Raw genomic sequence first — 27895 nt, forward strand, 5'->3', positions numbered from 1 at the left:
GATACAGAACAAACATATGTTATATGTTATATATAAAATGTTATATTTTAAAGTTTTACATTTCAGTCATGAATCCCTGCTGTTCCCTGATACTTCCACACTAAAAGTTAACAGTCTGATTGCACAAGACCAGAAACAATATATTCATAAATATTGCATAACCTAATGTGTTTACATTGTTCTCGCACCCAGACTTTGAAAACTTAGCTTGGCCGTCTCTCTCCCTGCAGGACAATAAAGATTCAATTGAAGCAGACACAAAATGTTCTGTGTTTTCACTTATTATTGAATTAGATGCTCAGCAGGTTCATATTTCATGTAGCAGAGTGAGTGAGAGCGAGTAGAGCAAGATAAAAAAAATAATAATAACTGTTTTTCAAGGGATACAGGAAGATCATGTTAAAACAAAAAATTTTCAGGCATAAAATAGGGAACTATGAAATCAACCTTTGCATGAGCATTTTACAAAAATAGTCTTAACGTCTCCACACACAAGAGTCTAGTTGAACTGGGACTAGCACTGAAATGTTTCCCATATCATTTTTAATGAATGTAACTGACCAGGAACATACTGTCTCTCCGGTGAAGAATAGGAAACAATTAAAGGTGTATGTGTGTGTGAGTGAGAGAGAGAGAGAGAGAGAGAGAGAGAGAGAGAGAATGAGAAGCGCACACAGAAAAAGGCAGGGGGAGAGACGGCGAACCCAACTCCTTGGCAAAGGACTCCAGTCCAGATGTAGAAGTTGTGTGTAGTATGTGTCTGCATGTGCGTGAGTGTGTGTGCACAATATCGTTTTTATTATGACTAATGTGTAATAGGTCCACAGCATGAATATGTAACGTGTTTTTTGGGCCCCAAAGTCATCATCAACACATTTTGAGAGTAGTAATGCTTAAATAAAAACAGGTGGAGCCTAATGATATTTGGGAAAGCCACACTGACTCAGCCACATTGACGGGTAATAATTTGAGGTCTGCGACATCTCATCTGAGCACTAACTTGACCTCTGACTTGGACTTGTGGATTGCATCAAAGTAGCGTCCCATTGGAAGCACATATCCACAATGTAAATGAAAACATGTGAACGGTTACTCATGGAAAGTGAACATTTGGACTTGAGTTGACAAAACTAGATAAAAGGTTTGATTAAAAATGGATTAACAATATTTCCGGATTCTACTTAGAGTAATATCTTATAGTCTTTGACTTAGTCTCATATTTTTTAGTTAATTAAAGCATTCATAGACAAACTATAAACAAAATATAAAACAGAGCACTTAAAGGGAGTCTAAGTGACAATTATCAGCACACTGACTCTATAATGGCAGTTATGTTAGCTTCAGCTACCATTAGTCCCAATACACTCCTGGTCATACTAGATCAAGTAAGGTTGTAGCAGCAAAACCAGTGAGCATATTGTCCTAAGCACAGTTGAAGTGTACTTCTTTTGATTCAACTTTTCAGTTTAAAGAGGAGATTTGTAGTTTTGTCTTTTAAAAGTTGCCTGCATAGTCTTGCTTTAAGTCAAATATTTGACACCGTTTTTTATAATTTAAACTTGCTAAGTCAAATATCTCATTTCACACTTTTGAGTGTGAGTTTTGTCTCATCATGAGCATATTTATATTTATGATGCCTTACATTCATGTCTTTTTTTTGTCAGTAATGGCCTTGCAAACCTTCCAGACTTTTTTATGGTAAAGAAAAAAACACCTTTGACAGATTTTCGTCTGCTGCTGTTTTTGATTCTCCAAGCAGAGCCAGGGGAGTGGAGCATGAGTCGCATTTATAAGGAGCTCTAATTCAGTCAAGTTGTTTTATCATCAGTCACGATAAGAGCAAGAAAGACAGAAAGATCGGGATGACAGCATGCAACACATCCCGCTGTAGAACCAAACTCAAAGTCACAAAACCACTAAGTCTATTAGCAAGCCTGCTTTCCTCCCATGCCTTGGAATAGTTAGGCGCAAAGTTGGCGTCCCTGCCAAATGTTCCAGATCAGGGTGCTGTGATGAATGAATGTATATCCCCCTGGGAGCAAATTTGATGTGGGATTGTTTCCCTGATCTTCTAAATTTGTGTATGGCAACTTAATTGGGTCTGAATGCTAAACCCGTGTAGTGTTTTACTACTTTAGTGACTCCATGCTGCCAAAATGCTTACTTCCCTCCAATGGTGGGGGGAAACCTTTTTATTTGTGGTTTCTGAATCTTTATTCTAGGCTACTCATAAAGCACTGAGATGAGTGATATCACGTGGTCTTCATCAACAAGGGAGCTTTTTGTTATACTTTATAGTCATTTAAAATTGAAAGATTAAAGGCCATGACACACAGGCAAGGTTATAGAGCAATGGGAACTTCAGTCAACAATTTTAACAAGCCCTTATTTTTTCATCATGCTTTTTCTACTCACAGAGCACACAAGGGCCCTCACATTGACGTGACTCAAACTTTGCAACTTTAGGTTTACACAGAAGCTTGTCATTAAAGGAAAATTCCAACAATTGTTCACATCAAAATCAGTTTACTTGTCAATGTGTGGCCACTATGGAAAACAATGCCAAAGTAAAGTCATTGAGAAGATGACGTAGCATTGAGAGCGACAACAGTAGCTAGTAGCATTAAAGCCCGAAAATCCACGTCAGGAGGTTGGTAGGGGGAGTGGATGGCTCAAACAACACAGGACTTTCAACCCAGAGACCGTGGATTGTGTTCCGCGTGTCACGATTCCAAAATCCAACCGTCCTATTCCTCTTTTCCTAAATTAACCCGTTCTTCTTTTCCTAAACGCAGCTCGTTGTTGTCCCGCCCACCCACGACCTTTCCCTTAACTTAAGGGTCCGTGTTCATTTCAGGGCATTCTTCCGCAGGCCCATCACAGAATTTCCGGCAATTCCATGAAACTGCCAGAGATTTTGATTTAAAGATGAACTGAACTAAACAAAAAAAAACGTTGATAACTTGTTGGTTATGATGATTACAAATAAATTACACTAATACTTCTACTTTAAAAAATCAAAATAGCTTTTTTTAGCAACACAAAAATCGCGTTTTCGATGACGTCACTGGCATGGCAGGACCTGCAAATGTATGTAGGCAACTGCTTTAGCATTTTATATACAGACAAAACTGAGTAATTTTAATGGCAGGGGTGCCGCATTTAATAGTTTGTTTTTTAGCTTGACCTATAGGGACTAAAAGTAAAAGTATTTTAGCCTCAACTGCTCAGTTTTGAACGTTGTATTAAAAATATTTCTCGTTAGATGTCATGACTATGAATAATGTGCCACCTTAATTCAAGGCATGGAAGGGAAGGGAAATAACGTTCACTGTCAAATAGTTGAGGTAGTTTGAATTTGAATTAAAGAGTGGAAATAAGTTAAATGTATGATGTAAATTATAAGATTCCCCCCAATTGTTAGTTTTTTTGTCATTGCAGTATACAGTGTGTGTGCTGATGCATACAGATGCAAACACACACACAACAGCTAAAGCCAATGGTCTGATTCAAGGATAAAAGGGACAAAAAAAATAACGGTAACAAATAGTAAAATAACACGATGAATCCCTTAGTTTGATTCACAAAAAAGTGAGTCTTCCCTGGACTTCCTTTTACAACTCATAATTATCTTCATCATCAGTCTTATCCTCCTCCTCATAACCATATTCTTCTTTTCAACCAAACCTGAAGTCGCTGAAGTCAATACCAAAGTATTCTTCACTTTTGCAACTCTGTGTCGTCCCCCTCCTCATCCTCAGCATCGCTCCTCCACTGAATATAAATGTTCTCCCACACAGAGGGCTCAGGCTAAGTGTTTCTGGTTTCCTTATCTAAAAGGATCTCTATCCTGCTTTAACGAGGCACTTGACCTCCCTCGGCGCTCCTCTTCTCCCTGGGTGACGCAAAAAAAGAAAGAAAAAAAAAGTGGGCTGGCGAAGCGCTAAGTGCAGTATAGTTTAGAGGACTATCGGAGCACACCGAAACATCCCTCATTTAGAGCGCCTATGTCGGTTCAGCCGTCTCTCTCGGATGTTATTCCAATGCAAATGCCACGGCGGAGAAACAGGGATGTGTATGGATGTGTGTGAGAAAAAGACAACACTGACTTTTTCCTCAAACTTTAGCAAACTCCTGCATTCAGTAAGTTTTTGAGCTGGATGAAACTTTTTTTTTTAGTTTTTAGTTTTTTTAATTATTTTTGTGAATGAGTGTCAAGTCGCTGGCTGCCACATCTGGACGTCGTCGGAGCTGTCAAGCCAACGTTCAGCCGGACCTTACCTGACTCCCTCCCCCTACCCCCCCTCCCCTCCCATACTTTAGTCGTCCCCGAACTTTTAAGGCGGAATACTGGACTTTAAACTAGTGTCTCTTTATTTTCTTTTTAAACTTTTTTTTCTTCTTTTTTTTTCCTTTATAATTACAAGGCACAAAATGGGACACTCAGTCCTCAGAGTAACATGCGTCTTAATGGTGGTCACCTGTCTCTTGGATAAAAGGTGAGTTCAGTTTAAAGGATTGATTTAACACTATATATGTTCAACTTCATACACTGAACAGGTTTTTATCTCATAAAACTGTTCAAAAAATGTATTTATATTTCAAATTGACCCTTACACTTTTTTATTGATCTGTTTTTTAACACAGCCTAAATTATTGGTTACTGTGAATTAAATGGGCAACGCATGTATTTGCTTTAACAAGTCAGCTGTCATTCATTTAAGCAAAAGTTAAATTATCTACAGCACTCTGGCTGACTTAGATCAAACATGTAGAAATATGAAAACGGTCTATTGCCAATTGGATGCTTCCCATTCCCAAACAATGCTGCCAATCATTTAAAAGCTGCCCTTTGGAAATTTACTTGTGGAGAACCGGTCTATTCTCCAAGCAGGACACAGGTAGCAACAACAAACTGGAATTACAGAGAGAAAAACTTCAACATGGAATGCCACCTTGAAAGTAGTACACCACTTTATGCAAATTTACAACAGCTGATGTCACAGCGTGCTGTGTTTTAGATTGTAAGGACAGTGTAATACTCAGAACTAGTGGAACTTTTAAGTCTGTTTCTTGGTTAAAGAGGCTTACAGAAGAGAAACTTGCTGAAGTTACACATGTTTGATGAAACCCTGGAAAGAAATGCAAAGTTTTTGCAGCTGTGTGAGTGTCTGTGTGTGTGTGTTACGCTCTCCTCGCTACACCTGGGTATTTGTGTGTGCATGTCGGGGATTGCTTGAGCATGTGTTCAGACAGATGTGCGTCTACCTGCATGTGTGTGTGTGTGCGTGTGTGTGTGTGTGCCCACAGCCACACTGTACATGCTCCTGATTTGTGTGTCCCGGTCATACAAACGCTACAACAATCACCCTGTGTTTTACTTTTGAGCACCTTTTGGCTCTCAAGCCATCATCAGCGCAGCCTGTGTTTTCCTTGTTACCGCTGTTACTGTTTCTCTGTGAAGTAGAAAAGAGCCGCTGTCACTCGGCTGAATAACTATTGTTCACATGATTGATCTGCAACAGAAGCAGCAGACACAGTTGAGTACTAAGACACACCTTGCAGCCTAAAGTCAAATGTACACACTAACTGATTTCTTGAGGTGACTTTACAGCACAAGGGGGGTAGGTCTCTCTTCCCAGCTGTGTGTATGGAACTGTTACTGGAACTCTTGGATTCATGTCAACAAAGTGGATGCTGTTCTCTCGTCCAACACTTGAACTCACCTGACCACTGTACAACTATTATTTTTTTAAATCATTTTATTTTATTTCTAACAAATGTACAACATATGTATATATGTACACGCACATGCACACGGTACATATACACACACCGTATGTACAAAAGAAATCCGAAAAGGAGCAGGATGAAGCCGAAGCTTGTGTTTTTCCCACCCCTATCCACCCATCTTGCGCAGCATCAAAAGTAAAGTAGAGATCAGGAGACCAAACCTGAATTTGGCATACATAAACACTAAATGCAAGCACAGTATGTTACAGATTTTGGCGCATTCATCTACATCAGCATGAACCAACAGATCCTCGTCAGTGTTTTTTTGCCCATTTTTCCATTAGTAACAACTTTGTACAATTAAAAAGGAGAACAAATCGTAAAAACTAAAACATGAATAAAGATATGCAAGAGTGCATTCCGCCTTTAAACCGCCAGCATGTGGAGATGGTTTTGTAAGAATTGACCCACAGTGTGTGTATTATTCAGGTTTTAAAGGAATCGACAACAGTGGGGACCATCACGTCTGTACTGTAAGAACTGAGCATTGGTGTGACTCTCAGCGAACAGAAACAGAAACCTTATCACTCCTTCAACAAGAGATGTATGAGTTAATAACCTGACCTATGTGCTCCATGCAGGGTAGACTCCAATGAAATCTTGGGCCTGAAGCTCCCAAACATCGACCCAATCCTAAATGCCAACACGGTGTGTCTCACACTACCTGGGTTGACGCGGCGCCAGCTGGAGGTGTGCATGCGGAACCCAGATGTGACGGCTTCAGCAATCCAGGGAATCCAGATTGCCATCCATGAGTGCCAACACCAGTTCAGAGGGCACCGCTGGAACTGCTCCAGCCTGGAGACTCGGAACAAAATACCCTACGACAGCATAGTCTTTAAAAGAGGTCAGTGTATTGTTGGTAATCCGATATACTACCGACGTAGGCCTGCGGTAAACTGCTAGTTCAATTCACATCTGCTTTTCTTTTAACTATTTTACTTTGTCATTTTACTCTTCTGCTTATTGTCATCACCTTAAAATTTAAATCGCAGCTCTGAGGGAAACAATATGCTTTTGATGTAACATGTTACAAAATTTAAAAAAATCCCCATTTGCGAAAGCTTATAAGACACCTTCGGGGCAATGAGGTGTAGGCTACGGAGGTGAGATGTCACCAAAGGGTAGGCTACTTGAAAAACAATGTACAAGCATGAAGTTCAAAAGTTTAGTCTATAAACAGGCTGTGGTCTCATCCTCAAACACACTTTGATAGAATACCTTGAAAGGGTAGGCTTAGAAAGATTAGTCTCCACAAAGATAAACGTCCTGAACAAGCACTGGTGTAATATTATTCTCCAAACACAGACAAAAGATTAGGAATAATTTTCCCTCATAGATGTACTTCTTGAATGAAGTCGTCCAGAAGGTTAGGTTATCTCTAGTGACTAGCAGACAGTATCTACTTTCTAACCCTTACTATATCTCCTCAATAGCCCGTACAAAAGAAAAGCTAACTTCAAAAGCTGTTAGTCACTTTAAGATTACCAAAATTGATGCAGATCAGTTTTCTCTGATGGTTTTTAATGCTCGGAGCTTTGCAAGTAAGCCACAAAGGTTGAAAGAGGATCTTCAGTGTTGGGAAGCCCTTTAGATGGACTCATTGCAGGTTACTGACTGGAAAAGGCATCAGTTTCTTAATAGCCAGACCACCTGGATGGATGGCCAATACACAATATGGTTGGAAGTTTGAGTCTTGAGTTGAGTTTTCTTTCAATTTCATCATATTGGGATGAAGATAATGATCAAAACAAAAAAAATATTTAATACAATTATATACACACACGTTGCATTCAAATTGTTGATGAATAAGGCTTTAAAATGTTGTTAGCAAATTATTTCTACTGAAAGGACCCCTGGCATGTTGGAATGAACTGCATCACAGTGCTTTACTGACATTCTAGCATTTCATATTGATACATTGCATTGTACTATCTATCTGTTCATTACAATTTCTTTTAGTTTTTAATGTATAAAAAGTGCCCAAAATGTCAAAAACTAATTATAATGCTATGATAATTTAAAGCATCTTTGTTATTAATGGAATTCCCCATTAAAAAAAACTGATAAAATGAGTCAGATCATCCCTGGAGGGGTGTTGCTATAATTTATGTTCTCCTTAATCTGCGTGCAATACAATCATGAGACTTTAGTTTTGTAACCCTCATTAAGGACCTTTGTGAATCCTAAGGAAAAAAACTATTAACCAGCGTATATGTTTACACACCTCTGGCCTTACTTTCACTCCTTACTGACTCATTGAAAGGCTGTTTGCCATTATTAGTTGAGGCAGTTGCTGGTTGTCTGGAATCCCTGGTTTGCCTCGGGTGCAGAAACTCCAAAACACTGACAGAAACAACCTTTTTAAATTGGATGATTCATTTGTTACAGTACATGTTGATGTGTTCACAGAAGCTCCACTGAAGCTAAAAAAAAAATGCAAGTGTGTGTCCTGCAGGCCCATTGTTGCATGCAGCTACTTCAGAAGGGCAGTGCGCAATAACATGAAACCATTTTAGTAAAATGAGATTCAAATGAAATAGGGGAATTTGGGGAATTGGAACCTTGCCTGTTCATATATTTTTGCAGAGCTTTCTCAAATCTTCTGATTCTACATAGTCTTGGAGTTCCGTATCTGGGGCCCTGCATCTCAGTGTTGGTGATGACGTCTAATTTTATTAAATCAGATGCTGCTCGGATCCCCTCTGGCTCTGCTGATGGTTTCTGATAGCTTTTACAGGCCCATGTTCATTGCAATTTAGCCTGCATCTAGAACTGGGCTAAAGAGGACACAAGGCAAGAATGGATAGACAGAAATAGGAGAATCTCTCTCTCTTTCTATCTTTCTCCCGCTGTTTCTCTGTCACTGTATCAAAGTCCTCCCTCGCTGGGCTGCTCCTAATGCTTTTACTTCCCTTGCCAGTGCAAGTGCTTGTGAATTTGCTCTCAGCACTTTCCCAACTCTCGGCGGCAAATGCATAAACCTGTTTAGTCAGTTTCTATAACACAAAGTGACAGTTTCCTTTGAATCTTTAATTCATTTTGTCACTTCCGCTGCCATCAGTTCAGCCGGGCATGTCGCGGCTGGTAAATTATTTGTAAGAATGTGCCTAAGTGCCATCCCTTTCACTTCCCCCACCTTGTGTGAGTCAAGGTGTTAGGATGGAATAAGGGAGGGAGGGGGAGCAGATTGTGAGTAAGCAAGTCAAATTATATAGTCAGAACAATTTGTGTTTGTGTGTGTGTTTGTCTTTGTTTTTGCTGGTATAAAACCAAATTCATAATTGCCCTTAATAAGATGTTGCACATTAAAGCTGCTATAATTAATATTTTTTATAATAACAACGGATCAAACTACTTGCGTGTTGTTCTGTTAAAGAGATTAACAGATTAGTGATAAATCCAAAGAGAAATTTTTAGTCTTTTTTTAGTCTTTAGAGTCTTTTGATTTTTTGGGTCAAACAGCATATTGTTTTGGTTCAGTCACACCGTTCTCATGTTTTAGATGTAGAATGTAAGTTGTTTTCAGAAAATAGTGGCTCTGATAAACCCAATGTGTGCTATTGTCCCAGCAATAGCAGACAAAGTTAGCGACTACAGCTGGTAAACATAGTGGAACACAGAGCTGCTAAACAGCCAGCTATTTCTCTCAACAGTTGGTGGGGACCAAACCTGAGCTAAAAGGAGAGTGAATAGCCTTCTTTCATTCATCAAGTGGAAACAAACATGAATGCTAATGTTGCTACATATCTGCTGGATGTGTTACAGTAATAAACAATGCTTTGCTAACAATGTTGTTATTAACCTTAAAAGTCATAAAACATCCATGTTGTGTCTTTTACAGCTAGTTCCCAACCATGGCTTAAAAAGTAGTGCAGTGTTAAATGCAGATTTTGTGCATCTAGAGACACTGTGGGTGATGTTGCCAGTTTCTTGAAACAAGGAGAAGCTTCCTTGCTTCATGAAAGTAAAAAAAACAAGTCCAGAAAATGCAACATGCCTTACAAAAACAAAATTATATGAAGTTTATTAAAATATATAAAAAAGGAAGTAACATCAAACAGTGCTAAAAGAGGCAGTTCAAGTTAAAAGACTCAAACAGGCAGCCTGAATCTTTTCCCCCTTCAAGCAGTGTGCTATAAACTCCCAAGTGGTTTCTTTTCATGTTTTCTTTACAAGTTTCCATTAGAATCTTCACTGTTTTCTACACCAGTAAGTGAGCACTAGTGAGGCAGCTTCAGTAGAACCTGAGGGCACCATCTTCACAGGCAGTAAGCTGAGATCTATCAACAAACACTGTAGAGGGTACAAGTGCAAGAGGTGCTGTCACACTTCATCCTTTCAAGATTCACGGATTCCACAATTGGACATGGATTTTTTTTCTTTATCAGAAATGCATCAACATGGACACAGTGAATGTGTGTATTACCAGTGTGAGTGTAAGAGCGCTGATACTTTAGTCTGCTGAATTACAGATCAGTTGTGGTAGAGTTGTACTCATTACTCATTTGCCGCATGCAAGTTAGACTGGCTGTCGAGGAGAAAGGGATGTGTTTAGCTATAAAGGCAAAAGCAGTCACACGTGTAGAGAGATTACATGAACACAGCCGTTAACCACCTCCTCTACATGCAGTAGTCCGTCTGAGCCAATTGAAAGTGATTACAAAGCAAAAGCTGTGGTTAGGCCTAATCAGCCTCTCTAACCTTAACATATCTACGTACCGTACCAAAGTTTGGTTTTAAACTTTGACGGTAAGATACAAAATGACAAAAACAAATACAAGGAGCAGCCATCTGATGCAGAGCCAGAGAACATGTTTCATACAGTGATGTAGCACACATTCAGGAACTAGGACCATACCACTCGCTGGAGATAGTACAGACGTCAGAAAGTATAGACATCAGTGAGTTGCACAGCCAGATATCTTGTATATCAGTGTATGAGTCCTCTGATGGGAGTGGTGGGATTCTGTTCATGTTCACATGGCCCATAGAGACATAGTACGCAAGTGTTTGTAACACACTGCTATTGTCCCAGATGTTTCTGCAGGTTTTTATGAGTCTTGGAATGTGTGTACACAGTATAAACATGTGGAAAAACTCTCACGAGTATCTTTATTAAAACAGAGGAAGCTGTTTTACTACAGCATTGTTAATCAAGCATGAAACAAAGTGTGCAAACTCACAAATTTGACACACGTAACAGAGAAGTTAGACGATGTTAAAATGAGTTTTAGTGCTAGGAAAATGACTTGACAAGTTGTATCAAAAGGTTTTACAACGGAACTTGAATGAGGGGAATGAAATGGCTTTGTTGCTGTTCTTAATGCTGTTTCAGTTAAAAATAGAAAATTGTTACACAACTAAAAAAAAACACACTTGTAAACAGAACTTTAGTCATACTAATTTTAATTTTGAATTGTTGTCAAATGTCATCCTCCATCGCTCTGGTAATCCTCTTGTTTCAGCTGAGGAGGTTCATGATATATGCACACTTGTACAGTATGTTCTGCCTGCAAGTTATTAAAAGATAGTTGATATTTTACACAAACTCCATCTTTTAGCACATGTGAATGCCTACAGCAGCTTCTTACTGTAAAGAAACCTGTCACAACGCTGACTATTGACACGGCCCTTATGTCAGCTTTCATACGCTTTTTCACATGATGAATGTGTCATGTGGAATCGCATTTTCAGTTTAGAGAGTTTCAATTCCATCCAAGTAACTGCCATTTCAACTGTAAACGTGTCTTGGACTACAAGCTATGAAACTATGTGTTATGACATTTATTTTTAGACAAAATATCCCAGTCTTTCCTTTCCCAAACTCTGTTTCCTGATTGTGTCAGTTCTTATAACCCTTCAAATAAGGGCAATGTAACAACACCACTACCCTGTCCTTTCACAGGTTTCAGAGAAAGTGCCTTTGCGTATGCCATTGCAGCAGCAGGTGTGGTGCACGCAGTGGCCAACGCCTGCTCCATGGGCAAACTAAAAGCATGCAGCTGTGACAAGAAGCGACGTGGGGATGAGGAGGCCTTTCGCATCAAACTGCACCGTTTGCAACTGGAGGCCATCCACCGGGGGAAGGGTATGGTACACGGCGTCATGGAGCACTTCCCTGCCGACTTGCCGGGACCCCAGGACTCCTGGGAGTGGGGTGGTTGCAGCCCTGATGTGGAATTTGGCGAGAAGTTCTCAAGGGACTTCTTGGATGCACGTGAAACCTACAAGGACATCCATGCCCGTATGAGACTGCATAATAACAGAGTTGGGAGACAGGTGAGTGGGGAGGGGATGGGAAGTGAGAGGAAGTGAGTGTATGAATGCATGTGTTTCTCCGAGTTTGTATCACTGTTTGTCTTTGTAATATTTTCCTTGTGCAGCACTAAGCCGTGCAGCATTATGTCTGAGAGCAAAATTTGGATTCAATACCCATTCATATCAGACATTTTCACTTGCCTCATCACTTTATCTTATGGCTTTGATTGACTTTGAATTCAATTACTTTGTGAAATGTGTGGCTTTTCCTTCAAATTAAAGGAGCACTCCATCAATTTTACACATCAAGTTTCTTTGGCACAACGAATTTTTCTCTGTGTGCATTTGCCAGGCAGAGAGGATCTAGTGAAAAATGCTATCCAGCTGCATTATCGGAAATGTAGGATAAATTGTATTTTAGGATTGATTCATACCTGGGACTAAAAGATGCTGCTTCAATTCCTTTTCTAAAAAAATAATCTGTCTCTCGCACCTTAATCGCTAAAATCCTGCTTTAGGTTTAAAATAATTAAGTATAAAAGGGGCAATACTGTTATTACTGTGATATTACCACTTAGGTTAAATGAAGTTGACTCTAACCTTGCTAACCTAACGCAGTTAGAAACATTGTCTCCCTCTGCTATCAATGTTACAGCTTTTTTTCAATTGCTAGAAGACAGTGGGCACAACCAGAGCCACAGGTGTGAAACTGCAACTCCAGTCTGCACAGCAGCAGTTCATGTGGACCAAACTCTAGTTTGTTTTTCATTGCTTGAACACAGTTTTCAAAACTCTACACACTTATCCCATCACGTTAACCACAACGAGCATGACACTGTGGATTTACAGCCCATTGTTCAAATGCTATCACGATGCTGTCACAACTGTCCTCGAAACAGAATAGATTTAAGTCTGGTGCTCATCAAACACTGCTGATTGCAATTTTAGCTAAAAGTCAAAGCAGTAGTAAGTGAACATATGTGGTATTTATATAGAGACCAAACACAAAATAAGAATGAAATAATAATACACCGTACCGTTTTTAGAGAAAGAAGTAAAGATACCAACATGTCCAGTTAAGATGTCTGAGGTTACATACACAGCTATAAAATAGTGAAAAAACACTACCTTTACTACAGTAGAGCTGTGGACTTACTGTTTTTTAGAAAGTGATGGAGGTGAAAGCAGTGGCAAGACCACAATCCTTAGTATTTAGAGATGATGCAGACATCCAATGTGATGAAGAAAACTTTGCTGCATGATGCTGGAGAGAGGCAGGAATAGTCACACTATTCTGTGTTACTGTCATGCACCTTTTTAGTTGTTTTTTTCAGTAATTCCATGAATTACTAGAGACAAAATACTATACTGAAGCAAACTGCGGATTTTCATTCCTTCTTGTTTATATTATGTAAAAAATGGTATATCATAAAATATATATATATATTTTCTTTAAAGAAACCATTGAGTAGTGTGTTCAAACTGTAAAGATGAAAAGTTTGTAATTTCTATATTGGTGTTTGCCGCTAGTGTTTTTACTCAGTGTGTTCTCAGTGACAGTGTGTGTTATCTAGATGAGGATGGTCATAGTGTTTGGCTGCACTCAGCCTGTTTTGAGACGTGTGTGAAGAGTTGTGTTCCTTGGAATGAGTTTTGCAGCTGATGTGAACTGTTTACTTCAGGTGATTGTTGGTAACTGTAGTTGGAGTTTTGCACATGTGGCTTCAGTTGTGCTCACTGTCGTTTAGCAATCAAAAAACTGTCTTTAATATGATTTATACAAGGAAACGTATTACACAATAAAAGAGGGGGAGAATGGGTGGGTCGAGTGCTACTGGGCCAACGATAACGCTTGCAGTGCACAAACATATCTGCTTTTGTTAGCTAGATCAACGTTTTTATTACATTGCTGTTTATTTCTGCTGGTGGAGAGCAGAAATAAACTTGAGTGTGTGTGTGTGTGTGTGTGTGTGTGTGCGTGCATGTGTGTGTGTGTGTGTAGGAGTTTTGCCTAAGCTGATGGTTACTCTATAGTTCAAGTCAAGTCTTCAACAAAAATAATAACAGTAAGTCTGTTTTTTGAAAGTAACTTCAATCAGAATGGGCACACTGCATATTTTTTGCAACAATTCTGATAAAATGTGTATCAAATGGGAATTTCTCTCATCACAACTACGGTTTTGTTCTGTCCAAACATACGGTAACTCCTGCCAAAGGTCCCATTTCAAAAGCTTTATGTGGTACCACAGGGCAGCAGACGTTGTTTTTCCTGACGGAGAAAGATTTGAAAAACAATCTTATTAATGGAGTAAAAACAGGATTAGAGGCTGCTACCCTGGCAGCTAGGGTATTTTCTTTAAGTTGTCATGTGGAAAAAGAAGAGCAACAATTCTATAATTATTTTAGTTACTGTAGGTATTATTGTAGATGTGGTGCATCTCTCTCTCTCTCTCTCTCTCTCTCTCTCTCAATCGCAATCATGTTGTATATTGTTGGCTGTTTCTGACTACGTAAAAGAGTCCAATAAAGTTTATTGGGTTATCCTTCTAATAAATACTTACAACTACAAATTTAAATCTAATTGTATGTTGTTGTAACTAAACATTCTGTCAAAGAGAATGATAATCCATACATAGTTTTTGGCCTTGGGCCAATGGGAGAGAAGATATATAAATGGCAGTGAGACCAGTGAAGGCCTTGACAATACTGTGCTGGAACAGAGACAAGAAGCCACCGTAAATTACTCATTGTTCCCTGTTTCCTCCTGAGTAATTTGGGCCTGTATCTCTCCATCAGTTTACTTCTGGTTTCCTTGATTATTTAGACAAAACACAAATGTGCAGGACGTCAGCCGAACTCAACAACAGCTGGCCTCCCTGCAGTAGCGGATCGAAGGTAGTCATAGATGTAGAACTGGCAACATAAATTCCAGTCAGTGCTGTGGACTTGGGTGTATACACGTTAGATGGGGGCTGATATGATGTGAGCAGTAATTAAATTCAAGTCAATTCAGTTCAATTCAGTTTAATTTTATTCATGTATGTTATGTCAACTCATAACAGGGGTTATCTCAGGACACTTTACAGATAGAGCAGAAGTAGACCACTCTCTCTAATTTAAAAAGCCCCAACAATTCCCCCCAAGAACAAGCATTTGGTGGCGGGAAAAAACTTTTCACAGGCAGAAGCCTCAGACAGACCCAGACTCTTGGTGGGCGGCCATCTGCTGCTGCCGGTTGGGACACAGAGACACGGATACAGATATACAGAAACATGATTTATGATGATTTAAGCAGTTGGTGTAATGAACAGTGGCAATCATAGTAACAACAAAGAAAATAGAACTATGACTATAAATAGTACTTGTAGCATTGCAGGGCATAGCAGTACATCAAGCAGGACCACGACAGCAGCTGCAACCCCGATTTCCACCCCAGTCCAAGGGAATCTGTATGGCGAGAAAACTTAAGAACTCCGGGGAATAAACTCCTCGGAGGTAAGTTAGTAATGTACATCATTTTGTAACTTTCAACAAGGCATGATGACACAGACACCAATTAGCCTCATATTTAAATGTGTCTTTTATATACACAATAGGCATGACCTCAATTACATGTGATACGTGACCGAGAACAGTTTGGCAAAACAATAGCAACGAAAGACATCACTGCTCATGATTCGAAAAATAGATATACTATATTGACAGAATCCATATAAAGGTGCTGGGAAATCAGTCAAAACCAAGCTGAAGTTTCTCTTCTGTTTAGGCTTAGACTGTGTGTCAATATAATGGCTTGATGTCTGCCATGAATTGTGGGATGTGTTAAAGATTTGAGGGTAAAGAAGAGCCAGTTTTACCTGTAGATATCCCCGGAATCAAACACTGACAGAATACGTTCATTATGGTGCTTCTTTGTCATATGGGGAGGTAAATGTTCATAAAGTAAATGATGTAAATACTTTATGAAATTGTATTCAAACAAGTTCATCAAAGCTTTCCAGTTCCACCATTTGGCAGGTGAAGTGCCCTGAGGAAAAGAGAAACAGAATATGTAATCAGTCACACCCATTCAACTTTGAAAAGAGCAACGGTAGCTGAAAGAAAACAAGCCGTACCTGGCACTACTCTGCCTTATTTCAATTTACAGTTTGATCTTTCAAGACTGCAATTCAGAAAGGCTCAATATTGCTCTCAGATTCCTCACAATACATTTAGTTTTCTTTGTGCCAGGCTGTAAATTACCAGCCAAGAGAGCCGGAGCATCAATCAAACATGAGAAACTCTGACTCAAAGTCATCAACATCAAAGAGGTTGCACCTTGTCTTTTTGGAAAGGATTCCAGTTACAACCAGCGAGGACTTAACTACACCCGCTGCTCCCGACCTTCACCTCTTGTATTTAGACAAAAGCTTGACGACCCATAATGACCTCAGTTTGGGTTCAGAGTGCAAGTCGTTCACCTGCCCACTTCTCTAATGCACTGAGTCAATTCCTGGCTATGGAGAAGGATGGAGGAGAAAGAAAGAAAGAGATAGAGAGAGAGATGGCACTGAAGGACAGAAAATAGAAGGGAAAGACAGAGAACAAAACTTAGTATGAGTCACTGCAGAGCTGTTAAACTGTAAATGCCATGCACCTTGATGACTTCAAATGGACTTCAAAAAGGCTGCAAAAAACTCTCCATGGTCTTGAAACATGCACACGCGCACACACACACACACACAAACACACACACACACACACCCACACACACACACACACAGCCCCCAAAATCAAACAGAAAACACTGAGAGGTGGGGCCTCAAAATAATGCCTACCCTTCCCGTATCTCTTTCCTCCCACCGACCCGCTACTACCACCACCTCCCCTCCCTCTACCCCTCCCCTCCCCTCCCCTGCCTAACTCCCCCCTTGTAGAGAGAAGTAGTCTTTAGGCAGAGGAATGCGGTGGTTTTTTAGCGGGGTGTGCATGTCGCCTCATGCCCACCCTAGGGTTCTCACGACGTTCCGTCTTGTTTTTAGCCCTAATTAGTGGCTGCTGGCAGTTTGGAAACAGATGTTTAAAACCCTGCAAAAGATTTTAGACTTCAAACACCGGGGCGGAAAGTAGAAAGAGATTCGCCCTTCCTTCCCTCCCCTCTTCTCTCTCTTCTGCTCTGCCTCCTTCAACTTCTCTCCAGCAGGGCTGATTGCAGGAAGAATAATGTACACTGAGGAGGCACAAAAATTTATGTGGAGAGAAGATTAATTTACATATGATGTCAGTATATCACCAAGGCCACTTTACAGGATGCTTGTTAACTTGTGAAACAAGAACATATTAGTTAGAGTTAATACATACATATTAAGCATTTGCTTTACATTGTTAGATAAATCCTAGTCTATATCCCAAACGTTCCACTTCCGGGAATGTTCCAGTGTTGCAGGAAATTCCGCCCCATGTTCCTCTTTTCATCCGGATGTCCATTTCCTTCCTCTTTCTCTGTGTTGTAATTTTATACTCTGATTTCTGAGGACTATATTTACCTGCTCCTCAGATCTATGTAGAATAAATCCAGACAGCTAGCTAGATTATCTGTTGTTTTCTGTTGCATGACTAAAACTAATTTTGAACATACACATTCCACCAAAACTAATTCTTTCCAGAGGCTATTTTGCAGCAGCACCCTGGCTCCGCTTGGCGCATAGGTCCGCCCAAGATGATTGTGATTGGTTTAAAGAAATGCCAATAAACCAGAGCACATTTTTCTCCCTAGCCAGACCCTTTATGCCGTGCTGTGGAGGATCGTCCGGCAATGCGAGACTAGATAAATCCAATCGACAAACTGAATTTAAGGCATGTAAAAGTTGTTGCTTAACTAACTTGCATGGCTCCACTTAACGTGAAGTTGCCTTCAATTCAACTGATTTGTAGTTATTTTATTATTCTCCATATTAATATTTATTGATCATTTTTTTTAATGATTTCAAAGATCTGTATTAACTTTTCTGTGAAGATAAACAGTTCAGCCCTCCATGGTGTTGTTGCAGTGGACCAGAAACACACAGCTGTTAAGAAGAGCAGCTTTAAACTGGCTGCTTGTGTCATGGAAACACTTTACCAGGGCAGTAATTTCTTCGCCAAGTTCTTTTTTTTCTTTGAGCGTTCTTCTCAATCATTTAGAGAGCATACCTCGAAACAATCGCTTGGCACGCTTTCCTGTGTTCATATTGCAGAGCTTAGAGCCATGCAGAGGTTCTGTTGAATCCTGTCTGTTCATTAGGCAGGTGGTGACAGTGCTGGCTATGAAACAGCCTGCCACGTTACCGGCAATCTGGTAATTACGATTTACCATCAGGGCCGGACTTTAGGGGCGTAAGAAGAGAAAATATCCCCCTTTTCAGGAAGGAAACTCTAAGATCTCTCTTTCGTTTGACCCCCCTTTCCAAATTTGTAATAAAGACAATCTGCTTATCAGTACTTAAAACGATCTTGGAGACATTTTGAGACATTTTCTAGGGTGTTTATGATGGCACTCACGTCTTTGGTTTGTTGACTCTACTCTTGGTGATCCTCATAGTTTCAGTAAGTGAGAGTGGAGGCGCATGTGGACAGGCTATGGTTAGAAGGGGGACTCAAAGGAAATCCTTCAGCTCTGACTGGATCACTCAAAAGTGACTGTTGGCCTCTACCCACAGCTCCCTCAACATTTATTTGGGGAATGTAAACAGAGTTATTGGAGAACGACATCCCAACACACATCTCTATCAGCCCCATTAGCTAGCCGCAAACTGCATTTGATTGGAGTAAGATGACTCAACAACATATTATGGGAAGAGAAAACAGAGGGACATGTATATAATTGGTGTATATCGTTATAAAGAGGCCTAGGATTGGGGACATTTTTTTAATTTCTTTGTCATTAAGAAAGACTGGGATTTTATTCTGCTCCGATCATGTCTGAAGCATTCAACACAGTTGTATTTTGACCTTTGCAGCTTGAACAAATGATTGAAAGGCTCCATCGTGTGAGGGACTGGCTTATAAATGTCCGATATTAAACTGCTGTGGAGAGCCCATCCATGTTAATTCATTGACTCAAAACCCACATGAAAAGCAAACGTGTGTTTGATCAAAAATAGCAACATTTGAGCGGGGTTAGTCATGTGCTCCTCAGAGGCCGGTGGTGTGCAGAGCCTTCCAGAGACCTGACGCACCACATGCTGCACACACACCAACACATGCACACCAAACATCTATGTGCATGTGTACACACCTCTCCTTTACTCTCTCAGCCACACACCCACACACACACACACACACACACACACACACACAAACACACGTTAATCTACACAAAGTAAAATGTTTTATAGTAAAAGCTTAGCAGGTGTAAGTGCTTATGCTGGTAATAACATTTTATTAGAGTCTCAAAGAGCTGTGGACATTGTGCAATTGTGTGCAATTAACAGTGAGTAAATACTCCCCACACACACACACACAAACATACACAAACACACACACACACACACACACACACACACACACGCACAGACTCTCGTTCTAATGTAGTTCTCACTGTATACTTTATGCTTTTGCTTTGCATGCGTGCGTGTGTATTTGTCTGCGTACGCTTAACTGTTCTTTTGAAGCGAGGCGTTTGATTTGTTTAAAGTGATGTCTGGGCTTAATGTGCTGCTGTGGGATTTGTTTGTGTGCTTTGATATCGCCTTGGCTTTCTGCTTGGCTTTAAAGGTCCTTTAGTAGATTTTCTTTGAACTGACAAACACAAGGCAGCATGCAGACTAGTCTGCTGTTTATCAGCAAGAAGGGTCGATCGTGGGACACACAGACATTAGATTAGGATTTTCCCAAAAGCAGTAAGTGGTGATGACAGATACTGGCCAACAATTAAACTCATTATGCTGAACAAAACAGAGAATCAGGCATAAATTACACATGTACTTAGTACATTTACTTACCAAGACTGTGCTGTTGGTTATGTTTGCTCAGCACATGGCAAACATTTACCATATTATATATCTTATATTGCAGAAAGTGTTGATTGTTAATGTGGATTAACATAAGACAAAAAGTAAGAATTTCATACTGAACTAGAAGGACACTCCCCCCGAGGCCCATCCCCCCAAGGCATGCCCAATCTCACAATATTAATGCAGTGTGAATTTTTTTTGATTCTGTTTGTTACAAAACAAAATATAACCTCCTTGGCAGAGATAATAACACACTCTCACAGACTTCTTTATCTTTCCTGCTCGATTATAGAAGAAAAAAACATGGTCACGATTATTTTGGTCAATAACAAAATCACGTTGAAAGGATGTGGAATTTGTTGAAAACAGTAAAATTGTTAAACAAATCAACAGTAAAAACACTTTGAACTGTGGAATTTTTCTCAACACTTTTCTTGTTGAACTTTTTGAAGTTGCACTTTAGAAATAAAACACAAAGTAACAGTTTACTTGCAAAATGTAATGTGCAAAATAATTGTTTGTCTCAATTACATTGTTTTTGTCATAGTCAAGAACCGAAATGCATCACAATTACAATTTGAATAATTGCACAGCCCTAGCTTGTGTACGTACTGTATACATAGTTGACAGAATATACTGTATAGGAATGACCTCACACATTTGACAAGAGGGAACATTTCTGGTATGGGATTCCTCGTTAATGTTGTTAAAAGCTCATCTTTAATTCTTCAATGGCATTTGCTTCCCTCCCTCAGAGATGGATGGTGTCATGTGCATCATGCTTAAGGACTTTCCATCTCCAAAAAAGCTAAGTTGGAAGTCCTCACCAACTTGTTCATAACAAAGTCAGTATTGATACTCAACCAAATCTTGTTATTCGGTAAAGATGACAAAATCAGGTGTAGGTTGAAAGGAGTATGTGGTACCACCTCACCTTTGGCATACTCCAGTACTGTAGTTGATCACAGTTTTCAGTACAAGTACAGTTCCGAATAACAGTTCAATTATGTGTAGTAGTATATATATATACATATACCACTACACATAGTTGAACTGTTGAATTGAACATTTCTGGCTGGGGAACTGGGTCACATGCCGTCACCCTTCCTTTCTCTGCTGTTGTTTTCTGGTTTTTGATTCCTGCTGTTTGTTCTTCAGTGAAGCCAGCGATTGTGGTACCAAGGCCAGACCTCAACTCCGGTCTTCGGTTTCCTTTCTCCCCTCTTCTTGATTGCACTGTAGTCTGCTGTGCTCTGCTACTCTAGTTTGCTGTACTTGTCCCCGGCCTACTGTATACTGTAGCCTGCAGTCCTAATCTGCCGCCAACATGTTGTGTTTGATCTCTGTCAAGGGTTGTTTTATGGATGCCTCTGTTTTACTCTCTTAGCCAATTAAAACCTGCCAGATGTTAGTTTCTAACTGTGGTCCATCGTTGACTTTGAAGCAATTACATCTTTCAGTGTATGTCCAATGTTAGTGTTTAAGCACTGGAGTGGCATGTATTAGCAGTTTTCTGAAAGAAATATTCTCAAAAAACATTCAGTTGCATTGACTCTGCATTCAGATGCTCTGTCTATCTTAAATTAAAATGACTTTTTTCATCTATAAAACATTTTCCTCATTTAACATATTTTCCTATTTTATACCTTTTAAACCCAGACTTTAGGTCACCACTGAGTCTCTGGTCAAATTATCATGCACCACCGTATAACTGACAGTAAGTGTGTCACGCAAAGTGTTTTTATAGCTTGTACAAAGTGACTCAAGCTGTGTGAGATGTACAATATTTGCATACTTCCAAACTCATGCTGCCAAGACAATCACCGCTGATGACAGGTTAGATAGGATTGGTGATTCAAATCTAATCTCCATGGCCAATAGCAGCATGACACAATGACTGAGCCTCGACAGATTGTTAGCTTGACAGACAAGTGATTTGTAATATCGCCCACGCACATCCTCACACACACAAACAACTTTTGTGTATCAAGCAGTGTATGGACAGCGAAGAGATTATCCAAAGATCATCTCCTCCTCCTGTCATTCTCTTTTTCTCTACCCTCCCCTCTCCCCCGCATTTGCTGTACGCCACCAACCAGCCTAGAGTGTGCCCGGGGCTAATTCTCAAGATTTTCAATAAGGCAACAATAAATCACTGCATCACTTTACTTTCCCTTTTTTCCGCAGTAAGTTAGATAAGGTAAACACAGATACAGAGACAGACACAACATGTTTTGGTGTTCTGTCTCTTTCTCTCTCTTTATCAGTCATAACCCCCACTTAAAAGATGTTTTTCTGACTCATCTTCTGACATGAAATCCACACCAAAAATCAACAAGCGGATGATCAGAGCTCACTGCTCAAATTTGTTTCCTACTTTTTGGATTAAAAACCATTCTATTCATTTGACCTGGTGAATGCTTTACAGATTGGGTCACACCTTGAATCCCAGTGTAAAATTTAATTCAGTAATTCAATTGGATTAATTTAAAGCAAGTGCACACTGGTAAAATATTTTTGTACAAAATACTCATTAATTGTTTCCATTTTACTTTTACTTTAATTTACTTTACTTTTACTTATAACTTTGAACGTTTTTAAAACGTATTTTAGGGTGAGGGCTGAAATTCGTCTAGGGAAACCACTGTAAACCCAGATTTAGTTAGTGGTCATTACTTATTCTTTCATGTTTTGTTAAAAAACATATTTATTACTAAATTACATTATTTGTTTCTAGTAATTATCTTAAACATAGAGTACACATATCATATTAAGCAGAGATAATTAAGAATGTCATGTTTCTGTATGGGAGGTGCCGGGTTGTTTGAATTGTTCTTCCTGAAACAGTGCAAAGGCTCATGGGAAGAAAAAATGTATGTTCTATATATATATGTATATGTTACCGATAGCATCTAGGACCAGGGTCCACACGGTGTACAAACATTATTTTATACATCAATTTGTCATATATTAAACTAGATAGACTGAACCGATAACAATTCTGTTTTACTTTACTGTTTAATCCATGCCAATCCACTGTTCAATTTACTTATGTTCTAGTTTTTTTGGGGGGAAAAGGCTAAAACAAAGACATCACACTCTTTAAATGCAGAGTTACAACTACAGCCCAGCTCTCCAGGAGGTGTGCCGGGTTTTGAAGCAAATTGAACATAGTGGTCAAACAGTGGAATTACAACTTCCAGCCCGTCATGTGATGCCTGCTGCCTCAAAAAGACCCACAGACTTACATGGGGAAAGACACATCCGGAAATTAGTGCTTACATTTCGTACAACAAGCCCTGCAACATGACTCTTTTGACTAACAGAATTAAATACATTCAGTCTGATGAAATTTAGACAATCCGGAATAGCCGCACGATTAAGTTGATCCCAATTCAAGTTAGCAGAACGCTAACCTGGAAGTAGCCAGCTCTGCCAGCGGAAGTCTCTAGTGTGCCTGCTAATTCCAAGTATTTTTCAAGGCAGTTTTGGCACCATGATGACTTCATGCGCCAATGAGCAACTCTCACTGGAATGACCGGGGCTTCTCCTCAAACGCTGTATCCAGTTCTTATAATACATGATTTCTACAGCCCCATACACACTGCTGCGGCATGTAAAGACATCCACAGGCCTGGCATGGCTTTTACAGTTGCTAAACCAGGATTGGACAATTGCTATTTCAAGGAGGAGCTTTTCGAACATTCTATTTCATGTTGTTGCATTCTGAACCATTAAGTATGGAAGCCAGACATGCAATACTGGAAGGCAAAGGTTTGGTTTCCGCCTTTGGAAAATATTTAGTCTTATGAACTAAATTATACTATTCGCCGATAGACTTAAAACAAGTTTGAAACACGCTGCAGTGGATCATAATCTCACAGAACAACTTGCCTTTTTATTTTTTCTCCTTCCACAATATACCATAATATTAGAAGTAACACTTTCCGTTGTTTTTGTTGTTTTACTGTCCTTTGAAACCCCTATCCTGCTGTAAACGTACCTTCAAACAGAAGCAATGTGGATGCAATTATGACTCCTCGGTCAGTTAGTCCCTTTAAGGTTTAAGTGGGTTGGAGAGTTTTTTGATTACAGACTTTGGTGTTTGTTTAAGGCCAGCACATTTGTGATTCCTGGGTTGCCTCTGCCACTATGTAAAAACTGAACCAAACACTGCAATCTGGACTCAGTGCAAGTGCTGTTTGAGCTATTATAATGTTGTTTACTATAAAGTCTCACAGCCTCTCTCCACCACTGAGCACAGCTTCTGTGTACATTGTTTTCAACACTCTCAATAACAGTAGAACCATATTTATCCAAAATCCATACTTATTGGTCACTTTCTGTTATGCTGAAACATACTATCAGCAAAACATGCAATGATGCAAAAACGGCAAAGGTTTTTGTTCTTTTGTATAACTGTCATAATTCAACATAAAAATGAGTTCATGCTGCGGCATCAATGTTCCTAACATTTCTCTTTCTTAAATGCTCTACGTATTAGCATATCTTTACAGATGTATAAATGGGTCTTAATAAGCAGGAAACTGATATGTACATAATCTGACTCAAACTCTATGAACACATTTAAGTTGCCTTTAATTTTTAGCAAAACAGTATTTCATTAAGAATTTGTTGCCGCTCTTCATTACACATCATAACCTTCCCTGCTCCACATGTTTTGGCAGTCAACTAAAACATTTTTTTTTTCTTTCTTAATACCATGACTGTTTACTATTAACCGTGACACTGCAATCAGATGAGTCAAGCAGCTCCGTTTATCACCATTCCATTGTCTTATCCACCTCTTCCTCATTCATGCTCCAGAACAAGAAAACATTTTTTTTCCCCTTCTTTTCTCTGCGTGGTTTCCTCAACAGGGAAACCCACAGCACAGCATGACATGAGGCCTTTCAGCACACTTACCAAGCCCTCTACAACTTGTTCTAGCTCCCTCTGAGAAAGATGGAAGCATTAAGGGAAATAACTTACATACATACATACATACATACATACATACAGTACATACTGTACATTAGATTTATGACGTGAAAAAAAGGTTTATTGCTGATATCTCCCAGAGTTCCTGGACACAGTCAAAATTATCTGGAAACACTTTTCTTTTCTTTTTTTCTGCTGTATCTTATTTTGCATCGGACCTTGACTTTGGGGAAGTAGGTAACTGGATTGTCACACTCAATAGATACGTGATAGATCTCTCCCATCTCTAATTTCCCCCTCTATTCTTCCGCTTCCACTGCTGCTTCTTCAATAAATGAGATCCTGGTTAAATGATGGAGGGAGGTTGACTATGTAATATGTAATCTGTGTAATTCTCTTCTTAGAAAAGTTTCATGTTCTGAAGCAAAGCAAGAAGTGTCTACAGGATCATTTCTGCACTCCCACACACACAAACACACACACACAGACACACAAACACACACACACACACACACAAACACACACACACACACACAAACAATAAACACCTGTTCTGATCTGTTTAAATTGCTCATACTTTTCATGGTTTGCCATTTCTTTCTCATTCTGGGTGGATGACACATAGTATGTAGGTGACAGTCACGTGTTGTTTGTATACGTGTCTGGAGATTAGCAATAATTATTGCTTGCACATGTGGAATCTGTTGGACATTGCAAGTGTGCAGCATGTGTGTCTGTGTGTGTCTGTTACTGTAATAGGGGTGGCAGCAGCATCTGTCAGAACCCTGGGTGGCCTGGTGTTCCTGTTGGTAATTGGATGTTAAAGTTTAGAAGAGATGATGACTGATGAGCACACAGACACACACTTAGATGCATACACATAGCCTTGAGGAAATATAGGAATGGACAGAATTCATGCCATATGGTATGTACTTGGTGTATGTTGTGAAAGGGGTTGGTAGGTGCAGTGTTGGTTATGCTCTAACGGGATATTTTATCTTTACTCTTGTTTATGTATATCTGCACATATATATATATATATATATATATATATATATATATATATATATATATATATATATATATATATATATATATATATATATTATTTTTTTTATTTATGCACACACTGTGGACATCTGCAACATTGTTTTAGCACTTAAAGAAAATGTATTAGACTTTAAAAAAAGCAATGTTTTTGTAGCACTTTTCTATAACATGGCCTATAGGAACCACAGTTAGATGAACAAGTCCATTAAGTGTGTAAAAATGCGTGCGTTTTTAAAAATAATTAAATAAATATAACAGCCTACACACTGTCTACTGGCTGTTAATTTTGATGTAGTTCCATTGGCTAGCACTAAACCATTAAAGTAAAATATAACAATATAAAGACTGTACTGCTCAAGTGTGCAGCTCCATGTGTGTCATGCTTCGAGTCACTACCTGAAGCCAAAAAATGAATAATGACACGACTGTCTGTTTGGGTAATGCCGGCATCCATATGTGTTATTTGATATCAGTATGTTTGACAACAAGCTCAGAGTCAGACCACCTGGCTTGTTAAATGCGGGACCGATACTCCTTCAGGGCACTATGTGTCATTCACTGTACGGTGGAAAAGTGGCGTGCTTAGAAGAACAAACAAATTTAAGAAAGAAAAACACAGTTTGAAACATGACATGCAGTCTGCAACAGCCTGTAGGTCTACATGTACTGAGTATGTTGAACTTAACATGTAGCCAGTAATCAAATGAGTCATTAATCCTTCTCATTTTCTTTCTCCCCCTCTCCTCCTCTCATTTCCTCGCCTCTGCTCATATCCTTTCTCCATCGCACTCTCTCTTTTTGTCTGTCTCCATCTGCGTTTTTATCTCAGGTGGTGCTCGACCACATGAGAAGGAAATGCAAGTGCCACGGGACGTCGGGGAGCTGCCAGCTGAAGACCTGCTGGCAGGTCACCCCAGAGTTCAGGGTGGTCGGCTCAATCCTCAAAGAGCGCTTCCACATCGCCACGCTTATCAAGGCTCACAACCGAAATACCGGACAACTCGACCACTCCAACCACCACAACCACCACAACCATCACAATCACCACCACCATCATCAGAACAACCACCCCAATCACCACCACCATACACATCGGCGGCGGCCAAGCATCAACGAACTGGTCTACTTTGAAAAGTCGCCAGATTTCTGCGAGCGGGACCTGGGATCGGACTCGGTGGGCACGCAGGGCCGGATCTGCAACAAGACCAGCCCCGGCATGGACAACTGTGAGAGCCTGTGCTGCGGGAGAGGCCACAACATCCTGCAGCAGACGCGGAGTGAACGCTGCAACTGCAAGTTTCACTGGTGCTGTTACGTGGTGTGTGAAGAGTGCAGGATTACAGAGTGGGTCAGTGTCTGTAAATGAAGAAACACACACTAAAAGACTGTACACAATAAAGAAAACAAAGAAAAAGAAAAATAATCAAGACTATCAATTTGAAAGGGGAATATGACTGTAATATATTTGCCCCATACCTTTTTGCGGTGGACTGCTTTATTTCCAGAAGAGCGAGGACAGAGTGTTAAAGCAGTTGAGCCAGCTGAAAGATAGATGTGCATGTTGATAGAGAGTGTGCACCTGCGGCATATGTCTAACGCTCCCTCAAAGAGCATGGATTTTTACTGGCTTCCTGTTGAGACTAAGGGACTTAGTTATATCAGATAAATATCTGAAAGCTCCGAATATGACATCTGGGCACAAACAAACAACAAAATATTGTTGTTTCCTCAGCGTATGTTGACTGACGTGCAGCTGCATGAGATTCAGGTGACTAAAGAGAAAGTTGAGAGTAAGCAGTAGACTGCATGCAGAAAGAAAGTAATATTGCTTCATAGCACCAGCGGTATATAAAGTGGAAAGGCTGATAAAAAAAAAA

General features: G+C 39.7%; 1 protein-coding gene and 1 long non-coding RNA gene across 2 annotated transcripts in view; one reads left to right on the forward strand and one right to left on the reverse strand.

The window, feature by feature from the left end:
- Positions 1 to 22760, reverse strand: part of LOC117953531 — a 96649-nt gene extending 73889 nt beyond the window's left edge. The window contains exons 1-2 of the long non-coding RNA XR_004658633.1: positions 22704 to 22760; positions 3873 to 3876 (exon numbers count right to left, since the gene is read on the reverse strand). This is a non-coding gene — a long non-coding RNA (uncharacterized LOC117953531). The remainder of the gene's footprint in view (positions 1 to 3872; positions 3877 to 22703) is intronic.
- On the forward strand, positions 3737 to 27895 carry wnt10a (wingless-type MMTV integration site family, member 10a). Its single transcript, XM_034886663.1, has 4 exons — positions 3737 to 4499; positions 6375 to 6640; positions 11702 to 12075; positions 26848 to 27895. The coding sequence occupies exons 1-4, from the start codon at positions 4435 to 4437 to the stop codon at positions 27382 to 27384; spliced, it is 1242 nt and encodes a 413-aa protein (XP_034742554.1). The 5' UTR covers positions 3737 to 4434; the 3' UTR covers positions 27385 to 27895.

Source organism: Etheostoma cragini, chromosome 11, assembly GCF_013103735.1.
Source record: "Etheostoma cragini isolate CJK2018 chromosome 11, CSU_Ecrag_1.0, whole genome shotgun sequence".
NCBI classification, from domain to species: domain Eukaryota; kingdom Metazoa; phylum Chordata; class Actinopteri; order Perciformes; family Percidae; genus Etheostoma; species Etheostoma cragini.

Bases quoted from the DNA above. Each gene is read 5' to 3' on its own strand.
- wnt10a (XM_034886663.1), top strand. From the start codon at position 4,435: ATGGGACACTCAGTCCTCAGAGTAACATGCGTCTTAATGGTGGTCACC. The intron at 4,500-6,374 runs GTGAGTTCAGTT...TGCTCCATGCAG, and splicing joins ACCTGTCTCTTGGATAAAAG to GGTAGACTCCAATGAAATCT. The intron at 6,641-11,701 runs GTCAGTGTATTG...GTCCTTTCACAG, and splicing joins CAGCATAGTCTTTAAAAGAG to GTTTCAGAGAAAGTGCCTTT.